The sequence below is a fragment of the Sarcophilus harrisii genome, chromosome 5 (genome assembly GCF_902635505.1).
Source record: "Sarcophilus harrisii chromosome 5, mSarHar1.11, whole genome shotgun sequence".
NCBI classification, from domain to species: domain Eukaryota; kingdom Metazoa; phylum Chordata; class Mammalia; order Dasyuromorphia; family Dasyuridae; genus Sarcophilus; species Sarcophilus harrisii.
Window position 1 is genome coordinate 20,737,246 of NC_045430.1, and position 16,055 is coordinate 20,753,300.

General features: G+C 37.4%; 1 protein-coding gene across 2 annotated transcripts in view; it reads right to left on the reverse strand.

Moving 5' to 3' along the window:
* WASHC4 (WASH complex subunit 4) overlaps positions 1-16,055 on the reverse strand; it is a 52,183-nt gene that overhangs the window by 18,736 nt on the left and 17,392 nt on the right. For both annotated transcript variants that reach the window (XM_031939928.1, XM_031939927.1), the window contains exons 10-24: positions 15,194-15,314; positions 12,241-12,364; positions 11,448-11,575; positions 10,793-10,953; positions 9,827-9,953; positions 8,439-8,564; positions 7,012-7,119; positions 5,943-6,089; positions 5,760-5,839; positions 3,624-3,729; positions 2,965-3,081; positions 1,994-2,162; positions 1,579-1,733; positions 402-476; positions 17-121 (exon numbers count right to left, since the gene is read on the reverse strand). In XM_031939928.1, coding sequence (XP_031795788.1) covers positions 17-121; positions 402-476; positions 1,579-1,733; positions 1,994-2,162; positions 2,965-3,081; positions 3,624-3,729; positions 5,760-5,839; positions 5,943-6,089; positions 7,012-7,119; positions 8,439-8,564; positions 9,827-9,953; positions 10,793-10,953; positions 11,448-11,575; positions 12,241-12,364; positions 15,194-15,314 — 1,849 coding nt within the window. The remainder of the gene's footprint in view (positions 1-16; positions 122-401; positions 477-1,578; positions 1,734-1,993; positions 2,163-2,964; positions 3,082-3,623; positions 3,730-5,759; positions 5,840-5,942; positions 6,090-7,011; positions 7,120-8,438; positions 8,565-9,826; positions 9,954-10,792; positions 10,954-11,447; positions 11,576-12,240; positions 12,365-15,193; positions 15,315-16,055) is intronic.

Sequence of the window (16,055 nt, forward strand, 5' to 3'; positions counted from 1 at the left end):
AGTAAAAGGTACCTACTGTTGTGTTCATGATTCCTGTCCCATGGGTGCGAATTGAATTTGCAATATGTCGGATGTTAATTGTATTCAAATGCTTATTGTTGCTGGTCCTTTCAATGAATATCTGCAAGAAAACAGAGTTATGTTTAGTCAATAAATCAAAACACATTAAATCAAAAATTTACCACACACACTCTCTAGTTATCCAAGACCAAAGATTTCCAACGAAAAGGCTTCAATTGTGAGTCAAGATTCATTTATAAAGCACCTAGGTCTGGTACTAAGTAAGCCCTGGTATGAAATGGTCTTTCCCAAAAACAGAGAAATAGATTTAGACAACATTTTCCCATCTCTGGGACTGTATAAAACATCACTCTTTCCCTCAAATCCTTGCCACCACTTACCTGGTTATTGAGGTTGTAGAGGTATCGGGACACAAATACATGAATGTTTCTCATGATTTCCAAAACATCCAGACCCTAAAATTCAATCCAATTAGAAATCACATTATCAGTGGCTTAAGATCATAAACATCACAAGTTAATCACAGACCATGGACTATGCAGAGAACTAGGACCTCTATCAAAAGTCAACAACACTGATTTTCTGGTTACATAAAGTTAACCAACTACTTAAAACTTTAAAGAAAAGGAGCGGAGATCCAGGACTCACTCTCCCCACACTTCTTCTCATAAGGACATGGGAAAAATGAGCAGAGTAGGTGCCCATACTACTATTTCTGCTTCCTCAAACACCAGAGACAGCCGGTCACCTCACCAAAAAGTCCTCAGAAGGCCCAGGCTTGTATCCTTTTTCATAAGCTCTCAATCCCCAGCTCCCTCCATCACAGGAGCTTTATCTCTAACAGATTTTTCCTCGTATGGCACCAGTTATGGCCAAAAGATGGTGGTATAAAAGATGCAACAAAAATCAGGCTTTTCTGAATCTGTAAAATCTGAGCAGGAAACTATCTGGAAGGACCATCCTGAACCATTTCAGTATCACCTCACTTAGCTACAAAGGAGGCCCGTCCTGAGAAACCAGGCTGGCTATTCTGTAAATTTGGGGTGAGCCCGCACTCCTTGCCTGAGAACGATCAACCTCACACATGCGGCAAACAAGCGCTAAGATCCCTAACTCTGACCCTGGCAAATAACGACATACTCACTGCCTCCTTCCCTTTTTGCAACAAACAAATGTGTTCCTCCAAGAGTGTGCTTGTTCAAAATTTTATTTTATTTTTTCTTTGTTGAGGAGAAGGGGGAAGCAAATGGGTTAAGTGACTTGCTCAGGGTCACACAACAAGTAAGAATCTAAGATCAAATTTGAACTCAGGCTCTTCTGACTCCAGAGCCGGTGTTCGATCATTTCTAAAAGGTTGTAGAGGAGGTTGACATAAAGGGAATCTACGGCGAATCTTTTCACATGGCAATAATCATGCTCTAATGCTTCTTACATCAAGTTTAGATTTCTACCTATTGTCTTATTCAAGTGAAGCAAGATGCTATTTACAATGCAAATAAACCTACACAAAATGATGCATAAAAGAGGCTTTTTCAATATGCTTTGCACATACTCTACCTGCTCCAAAGTCTGACTGGGAAGATGGGCCTCCGTCATGACTAAGCCATAACGCTGAGTTGCTAAATTCCTCATTTCACTGTAAGTGGCCCAGTCATGAAGAGCGACTGTTGTGAGGTTGTAGAAAGTCTTGTCCAAATAATGCGTTACAAAAGCTAAATCAAAAACAAAAAATACCAAGTGGTGACTCAGTAGCTAGTGAATCCTGACCACTTTGAGGAGAGAGAAAGCCAAGAACAAGGGAAACCTCATCTTGTCTCCCAAAGGAAGCTCTGGTCCTTTCACATGAAATACAGAGAACCAGAAAGAAGGCCCATAGAAAGGTAAGGGAAGCCCCTACAGGGTAAACAGATCATGTGGAAAGAAGGGCTCCCCTGGGCCTGACTGAGTCTGGGAAGGATCAGGGAGCACGCACCCCGAATGTCAATGAAGCGATTGAAGAAGCGAATGGGGTTCAGGGAGAAGAAGAGGGCCAGGTCTTTCATGCCAACTCTGAAGGGATTCCGGTCATCCAGCTTGAGATGGGTGTGCACAGACAGGCGCAGGTCTTTCTCAATCTCTCTGCACAGCTTCTCTAGCAGATGCTGCTCAGACAAAGGGGAGCACACACTGCTTTAATCATCCAGTGACAGTAATACTGGCATCCCCCCAGCAAGGAAACCAAGCACAGAGAGAATCAGTCACAATGCCACAGAACAAAGCATTTTATTTGGAAGCTAAGAATTACTTTGCTCCAATCCTTCAACTAAGATTTTGACCCAGAAAGTACTAAAGGAAGCTCTACCACACTGCTTTCTACTGTTACTATTTGTAGCACTACTCTACAAATTAAGTGTGTATGCGATAAAGAAGAAGCCTATACAGTGCTTTTTAAGCATACAAAAAAGCAGAAAACTTCAACTCCTCTGCTTTTAGGCACAGACTGCTAAAAATCTCCAAAGAAGGTTAATCTTAACATTTTGAGATTAAAGAGATATTGTTAACAACCAAATTTTTTCAGCCACACAAATAGTCTTTTCCCAATCAGAATGATATTGGGCTCATGATGTCCAAAAATGTATTCAAATTAAACTACCTTCAAAATTGATTATTTTAACTAAGGATTTTATCCTCCAATCTATTTTGCCCCCCCCTCCAAATGTCAGACCTAAACTCAAAATCCAAATACATTAAAGAAATGTACACCTGATTAAGCTTTCCACCAGGTTTCCAATATGATAATATGAGAATCGCAGAGCTTCAAAAAAAACTAACCAACAACATTTTTGGTGCTTTTTCAAACTTTCATTTAGTAATTTTATCCTACTCAAAGCTTGCTTTGATCCAAAAATGTATCCAAACACTGTATTCCAAATACATATTTTGTTTTTCAGACAACATAGTTACCTCATTTAAAATTTCCATAATCTCCTTGTCATAGCAATTCAGAAGGACTTCATAAGACTCTAAATGTCTTGCACACACCATAGCAGGTACACAATCCCGTAAAGCACTGAACATGTACTAAGAAGAAAGAAAAGTTACTGGACAAATAGGAAACAAAATACTCTTAAGTTTCCTGCATCACAGGAAATAGTGCATATTTTATTTTGGAAACATCAACTCAGTCCAAAGGATGACTTTTTCTCCCAATCTTCCTTCCTGAAGACTCCCTCAGCTATATAAATATTCTATGTCCAGAAAGCTTCCATCCTAGATTCTTTCCCCCAATATTCCTTTCAAACAAGCTGACTTCCAATACTAAACATAGCAGATGTAGATGCTGTTTTTGAGAGTAAATGATTTTTAAATGATTACTGTACCCAACAGAGAAATTAAATTAACTGAAATTAGAATGATTAAGAGGAAAGGAAAGAGGGAATTAGAACTGGTATCATTAATAATAATATTAAGACTTCACCCATAATTATTTAACTGAATACAGGAGATCAGAACAATGTGCAAAGCACTTACTGGAATTATTGGTTATGTTCTAGTGACATTGACTTGTTAACACTAAACCAGTAAGGGTTCTCTATTAAGGCTTTCTTTGATTTTATACTTACATGTAATCTAGCTGCATCAACAGCATTTTCATATACATCATCTAAATAAATTGGAAAGACAGCTCGATGCCAGTATAGGAAACAGCAATCACACTGTGTTTGGATTCTGCAACACAAAGCAGTAACAAGCAGTCAAAGAAACCAGAGCTATTCAAGACACAACAATGAAAGAAATGGGGTTCTGAGATGCCAAATCACTGGGGTTCAAAAAAACCCATTACCATATTCCTGCAAGACAGTATCAAGTGAAAATGGTCAAAGGATATGAACAGACAATTCTCAGATGAAGAAATTGAAACTATTTCTAGTCATATGAAAAGATGCTCCAAGTCATTATTAATCAGAGAAATGCAAATTAAGACAACTCTAAGATACCACTACACACCTGTCAGATTGGCTAAGATGACAGGAAAAAATAATGATGATTGTTGGAGGGGATGCGGGAAAACTGGGACATTGATGCATTGTTGGTAGAGTTGTAAACGAATGCAACCATTCTGGAGAGTAGTTTGGAACTATGCTCAAAAAGTTATCACACTGTGCATACCCTTTGATCCAGCAGTGTTACTACTGGGCTTATATCCCAAAGAGATACTAAAGAAGGGAAAGGGACCTGTATGTGCACGAATGTTTGTGGCAGCCCTCTTTGTAGTGGCTAGAAACTGGAAACTGAGTGGATGCCCATCAGTTAGAGAATGGTTGAATAAACTGTGGTATATGAATATTATGGAATATTACTGTTCTGTAAGAAATGACCAACAGGATGGTTTCAGAAAGGCCTGGAGAGACTTACACGAACTGATGCTGAGTAAAATGAGCAGGACCAGGAGATCATTATATACTTCAACTACAATACTATATGATGACCAGTTCTGATGGACCTGGCCATCCTCAGCAACGAGATCAACCAAATCATTTCCAATGGAGCAGTAATGTACTGAACCAGCTACGCCCAGAGAAAGAACTCTGGGTGATGACTAAAAACCATTACATTGAATTCCCAATCCCTATATTTATGCCCACCTGCATTTTTGATTTCCTTCACAAGCTAATTGTACAATATTTCAGAGTCTGATTCTTTTTGTACAGCAAAATAACGGTTTGGTCATGTATACTTATTGTGTATCTAATTTATATTTTAATATATTTAACATTTACTGGTCATCCTGCCATCTGGGGGAGGGGTTGGGGGGGGTAAGAGGTGAAAAATTGGAACAAGAGGTTTGGCAATTGTTAATGCTGTAAAGTTACCCATACATATAACCTGTAAATAAAAGGCTATTAAATTAAAAAAAAAAAAAATATATATATATATATATATACACACACACACATATATAAAAGACAGTATCAAGTGCTCTTTGGCAAATAAGCTTCTGTTTTATGAGATATCTGGCAATGGGTTCAAGTGCCTTTTAAAGGACAAAGGCTAACAAGAAGCACTTTTTTGATGTTTAACTAAAGTGATGATTAGAAATTATGAGGGATGCATTATTCTCAGCTGTGTTGCCCACTCTAAGTCAGAATGTTAAACCTTCTGAAAAATGGGACAAGAGGTCACTGTCACCTATTTCTAGTACCTGTCAAAATACCTTTTTAATCTCACAGAGAAACAAATGACCAAACTTCCTACAATAAAGGATACAACAATTCATTGACTCTTCTTGTGATGGGAGTTAAATGGCATCAATTTCAAAAGAAATGAACTACTTCCCAACTTCAGTTCTCTCAGCCATGAAACACAAAACAGTCATATTACTACCTTGACACAGATAGGAAGAGAATATCAAGTGCAGATCTGTTATGAGCTTAATTCATCAGGGGTCAAGGAAGCCCTTAAAAAAACCATACAAAGTTCTCCAAAGTAGGGGATTATACAAAGCAGCACTTACGAGAACACAAATCTGAAATGATCTCTTTTTACTAGTTGCAAAGAGCTAATCTTTAAATATTGGGAAAATCAGCTAAAGAAATCCATGGTGTTCAAGCACCATTACAAAGAAGGACAGAACTGCTAACAAGATACACATATTCTCTACTTCTGCCAAGTTCTGAGTTAAGAAAGTGATGAAAAGGACTTCTTCTATTTACTAGATAAAAATGATTAATTTTCTACCTCCAACATAGTCTGCTCACCTTTCTCTAAGTTCACTTATCAGATCCAGTTTTTTCATCACTACTTGGAGAGGAAGGAGCTCTTCATCCTTAAAAGTTTTCTATTGGGAAAAAGAAAAAGAAGGGGCAAACACTGGTCCATCATTATCACTGTATTCCAGGTTGGCTCAGAATGTATTGTAACAAATCAAGGAGAGAACATACCATCTGGGTGCCCACACTCAGAGCCAAGGAAAGGATGAGGCGCCTCTGACGGGTGCTCGGCCCATTAAGAGCATTCTCAGCTAACACGAGGGCAGAAAGGACATCGAGACGCTGCTCACTGTACTTTTTATCCGAAATTACTCTTTTCTTGATGAGATAAGAAGAGGAAAAAAAAAGGAAAGAGAAATATGGCTTCAGATTCAACAATCAAGGGAGAAGGCCACATGCTAGATGACCATGTCCAGCTTCAAGGAGGCAAGATTCGGAATCAATCCTCCATGGCTGACTTTCTTTCCTTCTTTTTAATAAATATTTGCCAATTGGAAAAATAACTTTACTGACTTTAAAACTGCATTTACTTATGGGTGGAGTCTACTGGATCAGGAAGGTATCCCTTCATCCTCCAAAGGCCCCACCCAAACCTCACCCTCCCTCATGACACCAAATTCTGCCTTTTCCTAGAGCAAACCCCAAGAAATACCAGGGCTCATTACTGAGCCACCTCACAGCTGGACTCTGCTGGACAAGCTGTTTGCCTAAACGAGAGCAAAAGCATTTTAAAAGCAGGAATTGTCTGGCTTTCTCTTTGAATCCCCAGGGCTCTACTCAGTGCTTAGCACACAGCAGAACTTAAGAAATGCTTATCTATCGCATCCCATTGTCATTTTCCTCATTTCAAGTCTCCCACTAGACTGAGCCCTCCCTGGTGACAAAGCAAAACATTTAGAGTTTGACATTTCTTAGACACTGCCAAGTGTCTGAAAAATGTCAAACTATAAGAATGTCAACCAGGCTTTGTGATGAACAGACATGTCAAACAGCTTCTCACCCAAACATGCCTCTAAAGGCCCAAATTGCCTCTGACTACAACTGTACTGCTTAACTGGCTATTAATACACTACTGCATCATGCTCTGCTTTCAGAAGAGGTTGAGCCTAACATTATGTTACCTTAGAGTCTGTGTTGGGGAAGCCAGTTATGCGTTAGCTCACCCAAGAGTTAAAGGACAAAGATCTACCTGCAAGGCAATAAAGGCCACACAATTTAATGAAGATGACATTTAACATACCTTGGCCACAGCAATGGAATGAAGAGCTTGATGTTGAAGATGTTGGGTTATGTGCGAAACAGAATCAGCTACAACCATACTCCTTCTGTAAAATGTATGTTCTATTGCCTTTAAGAAAAAGAAGAAATCTTCTCCAATAACGGCATTATTGGACTATAATAGTACTTTTCCCCAATAACTCACTTATTTATTTCAATAGTTTCATACTTTGACACATCAAAAGATATTTATTTGGAAATTCTTAAATACTGAAATAAATCTCTTTTTTAGCCTGTTATATGTAGCCATTTATATAAACAAATATCATTTAAAAACTCATTTGTGATAGATTATCACTTGCCATTAAGTATTTAAATGAAAGCCATTTCTCTACAAGTTTAGAGGAAGGGTACTAATTCACTCACTATTAAGGAATAATTATGAGTTTTAGGCCAAAATCTTATCCTAAATGTAACACTGTAAACATAAGTTCACCTTCCAACATAACTGCATTTTCTCTAAAAGAAAAATCTAAAAAGGAATAAACATTACTCTGCTTTTATCTGTAAACTATTAAAGCAGAGTTGGCTTTTTTATGTTTTTGGAAGGGCAGGTAACATTAATAAAGGGTACTTTTTATTAACAGAAAAAAAAAGAAAGAAGAAAAAAGAAAGGTGCTTATAAAACTTAAAAATCTGAGAAACAAGCAAGAGAATTTTCACTGTCTTTCTCTCATTATAAGCAGTACAAAAGGACAGCTCTCCACTGGTGATGAAGCTCAGTGAAAGAGGCTTCAAGGGCAGAGGTATGAAGCAAGAATTCCCTAAGTTGTGTCTCAAACCATGTGTTCTTCCTGGTTGCTGAAACAAACCACATGGACACAGGAGGCCTGACACCCCTAAAAGCCTGTTGGAGAAGATGAAGGGACTTCTCCCCTGATGTGATGACAGCTACCCCCAAAGACCTCCTGCTCAGACCCAAGATTATGGCTTACACATCATCATTCCATGGCAAGGTAGCTGAATTCAAAGCAAAGTAAATTCAAACTACCCATAAATACCTTGCAAAGCCAAACTTAAATGATAGCAAATATGTGAAGAATATTTTAGGAAACAAACAAACAAAAAACATCCTTAATTTCCAAGAATAAAGAACTGCTTGTGAACAAAAAGGCTATTTAGTTCTCTGACTCTAAGTACTTTAGGCAGGTGCACTACATAAAAGTGTAGTAATTTAAAATGAACTTTAAAGTCATTAGTGTTGACATGAAGGCTTCAGAGTTGGCTTTCGTTGTCTGTGTGTTGGTTTCCATGCCCACTTGCCAAGCACAGTTCCTTCCAGATCTTTCTCTAACAAGCAACAAAAAGCTTGAGGAGTTCCAACCTTTGAGATCCCCCTAGCTACTTGTCACTTCTGACAGAGTGTAGTGACACCATCCTGAAACTTACCTTGAGAAGTTCAATAAGTCTGCATAAGGCTTTGACTGAAGTTTTGGTCATTGGCTTCTGCAGGGACATGTAGAGATTCATTGTAGTTTTAATAATGGTGCTAATGCTGTATGCATATAAAAAACCCTGCAACCAAGAGAATACTATTTTAAGATCAACACAGTAGAGAATGGATTAGATCTATTCACAAAGGAGAAGTTTTCCAACTTAACTCAAAGTAAGCTGTTGCATTGTAGTTTGGAGGAAAGCATATTAAATCTGTCAGAAGAGCTGAGTTCAAATCCAGTTTCCTTTGCTTGTCATCTGTGTAACCTCATCTCTCTTTTCCTGAATTTCTTCATCTATCAAGTAAGCAGATGGGACCTCCGGCCTCTAAGGCCCTTTTCAGCTCCAGATATGTGATTCCTGAGCCTATATACTTGTAAGGCATTTCCCACAGAAATAAAACCTAAAGAAATCCTTGCAGTGCCATACTCAGCACTACCAGGGACTTGTCTTCTACCTTCCCCTCTCCTACAACACGAGATGGCAGGAGCAGGGAACTCCCAGAGTTGCTCTGGCTCCCAAGGGACAGAAACAGAATGGATAAGAAATTAATGAAGGGGAAGAAAGCTGGGTGTAAAGCACTCAGCCTGATAAGGCCCCAAAAGCAAAAACTCTCAAGAAACAAGATGCTGAGGAAGGTAGTTCTGTCTCTTTAATTCCTTCAGGGTCCCTAAGGAAAGAGATCTGCCTACTCCCCAATATTGCTTCCAGCCATACCTTCCCTTCCTGGCCCACTGGCCCAGCAGAAGGTATCTCACAGCTCCCACCACCTCTCTCTGAAGAAAAGTCTCTCAAGACTTTTAAAACTGACTAAGTACCTTTGAGGCTAATCACTCAAAAGAAAGAGCTAGCAGAAAAAAATGCAGGTAGGCCCTGTCTATTACATATTTACTGAGATGAATATGCTATGGGACAACCATGGGAAATAAAAGTTCTCGTATCAAGAACACAGTGTATTCTGGGCACACAAAGTTCTGAAACAGGATGTACATACAATCTCAGAGGAAAACTGGGCATGCTGTCATGAGACCCAGGATAAGAATGAACAGCTCTAGAGTAAGGAACAGAGACTCTGTGGGAATTGCCCCACACAGAGAGGAAAGGGCCTGAAAATGCTGCTGACAAGGCTGGAGCTAAGGGGGGAAAAGTAGAGTTCAGATCGGCTCCCTTCTCTCATCTACCAGGTCCCAATGATGACCACACTTCATTGCTTGGTCTGTTCTATCAAACAAAATATTAACAGTTCTTTTCCAGGTAACATCTAAGCTCGTATTAATCCAATTTCCAAAAGTTTTAGACAAATAACTTACAAAGTATTTCAAAGACAGCAAAATGTATGCTACCTGTATAAAAACATTGCATCTATTGGTGAGGTCTTCAGCAAACTTATCCATTCGCTGCTCTTTAGATGAAATGGATTCCATTTTCATCATCCATGAGCTAACAAAGACGTAATAAGACTGTACATCTCTAACAAAGAAAAAAGTATGTTTTCAGAAGCGATCTTTCCTCCAAACATATAGAGAAGGCATACTGCCCATTTTATTTCAACTTTACAGATTAAACATTAGTATTCCAAGATTAAGCTTTATTGTCTAATAACAAAAGGTCATTCAGTAAGAGAATAAATATAAAGAAACCAGTTATTATATATGAAATCAGCAATAAATTGCTACCACTTTTTAATGGATGAAAAGAAGTCTACCCAAAGTAGTTCACTTTCTATAGAGTGTTAAACAAAGCAGCCAACATTTAAAGCTATTTAAGAATAAACAAATAGATGTAAAATGTCAATTAGTTCAATTTTAAAAGGGAACAGCACAGTAGTTAGTTGGCAGATACAGCACGAGGCCTGTAGTCAGGAAAACCCAAGTTAAATTGGATACTTACTAGCCGTATGAGCCGGGGCAAGTCACTTAACCTGTTTGTTTCAGTTTTGCCAAATGTAAAATTGGGAATAATAACAGCACCTACCTCCTAGAGTTAGCGTGAGGATCAAATGGAATAATATTTGTAAAGCGCTTAGCACAGTGCTTGGCACAATAGACTCTATATTAAGTATTGATTTCTCTCAGTAAAAATCGTATTTAATTCAACATAATTTACGGATTTTTACAATCTAAACTCAATATAAACAGACAATCACGTGGTCATAAGGTTTTAAACATTCAATTTATGTTACTCTGATAAATCCTATTGCTAATGACACTCTCTGATGAAGAATAAATTAAAATCTGATGCCTTTGTTTTTCTATGTGATATGAGTCAATATTACATCTAAACTCTTTAGGCAGTTTTATGTAACCTACTTGGTAAGTGATTGGGCCTTTTGTTGTAGAAAAGTGTCCCTGTGTGTTTTAATGGCATGAAGGCTTTTTTTGTCAAGGAGTTTGGCAGCTGCTGGCATTTTCTGGATCAAAAAGTTATCCGCAAACCAAATGATGTTAGCAGTTAAAGTGATGGCTGGAACCTGGAATTTTGAGAGTAAAAGGGAAAATTAACACATGCACTGGGCATCAAAGCTCATGGGATGAAAACCAATAGCAGAGGCAATGACCTAATTTCACATAAAAATTCAGCCCCAAAGTTGACCTCTAATACCAGGAACAAGAATCCTCCATGCCATATTACTGGCAAATTCATCCTTAGGATCAAGCATCATAACTGTAATCCAAGTCTGAATATTCTCTAGTTATAAACTCCCATATAAATTACAAGAAAGATAATAAAACCCTGATTCTTAGAGATGTACAAAACAAAAGCAATGGAAGAAATAACTTCTGAGAGATGTTAAGTTCTCCTAGCCAGACAGATCCTGATCCTGCATTAAGGTCCATTTGAAAGAAGCTCCGCAATCTCTATGCTTTGAATTATGCACCAAATCTCAGAAAGGAAAAGGAAGCAGATGCTTTTTAACCTAGTATCTCATTCATTTGAAGATAGAAAAGAGCACAATATGCTTACCTTCTTACAAATGTCCAATAAAGATTTATAAAATTTTTTATCTACAGTCCGAAAAATCTGGAAGTGCAACACAAAAAGTCCACAAACTCCAACGTATTTGTCTCTCTGATCAATTTCAGAGGGTTCACCTTGGGAAGGAAAAAAAAAAAAAAACAGTGATAAACTTCAGGATGAGGAGGGAAAGGAAGAATTCACTTTAAATCTATCCTCCAGAAAATACATCTGTGATTTCATTAGGGAGGGCAACTCCAAGAGTGGAAACTCTTTCTATCAATGGAGATAGCCACCTGACCTAAGACTCAGCATAGTTCTTTCTTTTTTTCTTTTTTCCTTTTGTTCAGATTGGGTCTCCCTATCTCACCCAAACTGGACGTGTAGCAGCCAAACACCATTGTTGATCAATACAGAAACTCTGACCTCCATTCTCAATTTCCTTGGGAAGAGTTGTCCTCCCCACTCCCACCCTTGCTCCCAGGGGCTCACCACAGTGGTGCAGGATTTGGTGCATTAGTTTAATAAGCTTTAACCAATCCTCCTACAGCTCAGGACTTTCAAGCTTGGGAACTGCCCAGCCTCAGATGCAGGAATGACATGGATGCTAGTAAGGAAACTCTAAGGAACTGCTTGAAACACATAGTACTGAAGTGACTTCCCAAGGGTTATATGGCTCAAAAGTGTTGGGAGGAAGACTTGAATCCAGATCTCCCTGACTTCAAGCCCAATAGTCTATTTTACTTCTTTATAGAAAAGGCCAATCTGATAAATGATAAAATCAATGGGGACTTTGCATTACCAAGTTTGGCTTCTACGTTGGCAAAAATTGTGCGTATACTATGTGCAAATTCTTCAGCAAAAGTACTATTCTTTGACACAGATACTCCTCCATTAAGGGAATCAAACTGTTGCTCTATACAGGCCTAGAAAGGAAACATCCACAACAAAATAAAACCCACTGATGATGACATCACACTACAAAGTCAACAGAATCCAATATATAATCACATTCTAAATTCATCAATTAAATGTTACAAATTTAAGTGCAAAATTAACAAAACATTTTGAAAATCAAAGATGTCCACGTACTATACTAAACAGAACACATAGTACATCTACTGTACTATACAGAACTATTATATACTATATGCAACATACCATACTATACTATATATACCATACATGGTACCCTTTGAGGTATAGTAAAACTGAAATTAATCCTATATGCACATACAAAGTAAAATCTAAGAAGCCCAAGAAAGGAGAAGTCTGTGACAGATCACAGGCATACAGACACCACCTGGAAGATGAATGAGAGCCCAGCAACAGCTCAGGCAGATTCTGCCCAGGGGGAACCCAGCTTCCAGGATGGCTGAAGACTACCCTAGATGAGCACTTCAGAGGGTAAGTACCAGAAGACTTACCACTAGCTGATGATTTTTATTATTTGCCATCTTATCCTAGGTTTTTTAAAAAGTAAAATTTCTTTTGTTTTTCAAGCTTAGAGTTGTTTTCACAACCCAATTAATGCCCAACAATCTAAAAAGGATCATGTCCAATTTAACTAGCAAATAATGCAATTTTTAAGTAGCATCACAGATTTAGCCACATGAGTTAACATTAAAAGCTAAGACTGAGATGTTATATGATATAAGCATACAAATTTATGCACATGTTACAAAGACTGTTTTTCTTTTTTTTTTTTTCCAATATGGGGTGGAGAAGAAAGGGGACCAGGGGTAGAACAGTGGAAGAATAGAAAGAAAAGGGGTTCACTAAGGCATCTGAAAAGAAAAGGAAGACTAAACAAAGACCAAGTCAGGGAGCTCTGAAAGCTATACATTAATTATATTACATATTAAAAATTCAGTATGAGATATACCATCCTCTTTTTCTGTCTTAGACATATGTAAATACTCTTTAAGGAAAGAAGCCAATCTATAGCCAGACACTGAGTTAAATGATTTTTTACAAGTATTGTCTTACTTGATATCTGGCACATCAATTCAGAATAAAATTTAAATTTAGTTATTCCCTTACACATCAAAGAGGTTAAGGGCACTGTGGCCCCACAATCTGAAAAATCCATATAAAATGTTTTGGTTCTCCCTTCATGCCAGAGAAGTCTGGATTATTATGGTATTAAAAGATATAATACATTGATATCATATAATACTATATATATATTTTATGCATTTCTGAGTTTCTAAACATTTTTAAATGTTGCTTGCTGAGGCTTCATGTGTCAGCTGTGGCTTCTGTTAAAATTTCCCCAAAATTCCTATGTGATTTCTTATGCCAAATAACAATATATCAAAACCATGATGAGGAAAATCACCACATGGAAAGGAACACTATAATTTTAAAAAATATATACTAGCCTAAAAAGAATACCATGCATTCCTTATAGAAAAATGAACTTAAGTAACATTAAAACATTCCTTATAAAAGGAATAAAACATCAGATATCTTATGGTTGGGACCCCACTATCTCTCACTAAAATACAATCTTTTTGTCATCCAGATTCATGTTCAATTATTGTCAGATATATTCAATTCTTGGTGATGCCATTGGGGTTTTCTTGGCAAAGATATTGGTGAACTTTGCCATTTCCTTCTCCAGTTCATTTTACAAATGAGGAAACTGAGGTAACCAGGTTGGAGTGACTTGCCAATGATCACACAGCTAGTAAGTATCTGTGAGGTCTCCCTGACTCCACAGTCTATGCTCTATCCACTCCCCACTTAGCTGGACTCACCATGAAATGAAGCCCTGAAAGGATTTAAAAACAGTACATCCTTATAACTAGCTCAAATATTAGCTCCTCCCGAAAGATTTTTATATCATAAAGTTTCTTTATTTAGCATATCCTTTTTAAAATAAACAAGAATGTTCCTGTGCTCTAAGAAACAAGGAATATGGTGAACACACAGCTGTCTAGAAAGATATGAGATGGTGCCAAATGAAGATCCAAAAAAAGGTTTGACATGATTACAACCATGAAAACGAGAAGAACAAAAGAATAAATACCAAAAAGCACTTGATTGTAAAGAACAAATTTGACCTAAAGAAGAGATAGGAAAAGCACCATGGATATGGCACACTGAATAAAAATGGCACTCAGCTGATGTGATTATAGTCTTGTCAAAGTGTGGGAGGGTTTTCCTATTTTTTGTTAAAAGGGATGGATCTCTGGGTTGGGAAGAAAGAAGGGGAAGGACTATATCGACAAATGCAAGTGATCAAAAACCTAAAATCTATCAATAGACTTTTTTTTTTTTCAAAAAGTCATTCAATATGATAAATGTCTAAACTGTTAGAAAAGGTGTCAATAAATTGTTGTTGATAATGGATGCTGTTCAAGCCCTTCTCTGAATTACTGTAAATGTTGCATTAGTAAGTACTGATTTAATGAAATTATAGTGTAATCACCATTTAAAGAAAAATCAAAGCACTTATAAAATGAACATAGAGATAGAATTTTATGCAATTATTCCATTCAGATTTTGGGATGAACGATTTACACACAGCCACACTGTAGAGACAGCACAGTGGGATGCTGGACTCCACAAGCAAAAGGTCTGGGCTTCAACTAGCTCTGCAGCCATACTCTGTAATAAGTACAATGAAGGGTCTAGGTAAAATAAACGGTCAGAGTGTTGGGCTAAGATGATTCTTGAGTAACAGATCCCAAATAGATATTTTCATCTATTATGGAATATGTATTCTATAATAATCCAAGAGCATTTACCTGGAATATCATTCCGTCAAGTAACTGTCCTTCTAGCTTTTGCAAAAACTTCTCAAATGGCTTCAGTTTTTCTTCCTGGATCCCAAACTTTGAAGGATTGTGATGGACAGACTTTAGTAACCTTGATTAAGAAAATCCTGATTATTACAAATATATCTTAAATCTAATTAAGTTCTTCACTAGTAAAATTAAAATTCTATCGCAAAAGACAAAAAACCAAAATTCCAAAGGTAAAACTCTTAGCTGGCCTTCTACACTTGGCAATGTAAAGAGAAATGACCCTAATAAATTTGATCCTTTTGTCTCACGTTTGTTCCCCCATCAACTTAACTTGATTAAACATTATCTAAAGTTGAAAGATGTGAATCAAACAGAGATAACAGTAAAACCGTCATTTTGACAGAACTCAGTAGAGATGAGCTTGTGACTAGTTCATCCAGAGCAAAAATTCCAATTCAACCCAAAAAGAATTATATTGTACTAGAATGTGCCTAGATATATTTCTTCCTTTTATTAAAGAGATAGGCTTTGCTTCAAAATAAACCTATTATGTGAAAATCTAGATGACCAATTCATATAAACTAGAGGTGACTATTCTTTTGAATCAAAGGATTCACCACAGGATTACTTTACATAGAAATCTTTAACCCAGTAATCATCAAAATTTATTAAAAACTTACTATGTACTAGAGACTAAGCTAGGTAAAATGAGATAATATTTGTAAAAGTGCTTGACCTAGTACCTAGGACATAGCAGGGCCTGTATAAATGCTTATTCCTTTCCCTTTCCTTCCCTAAGTGCTGGGAATACCAGAAACAATTCCTGCTCTCAAAGAGCTCACATTCTAACTAGGGGAAACCA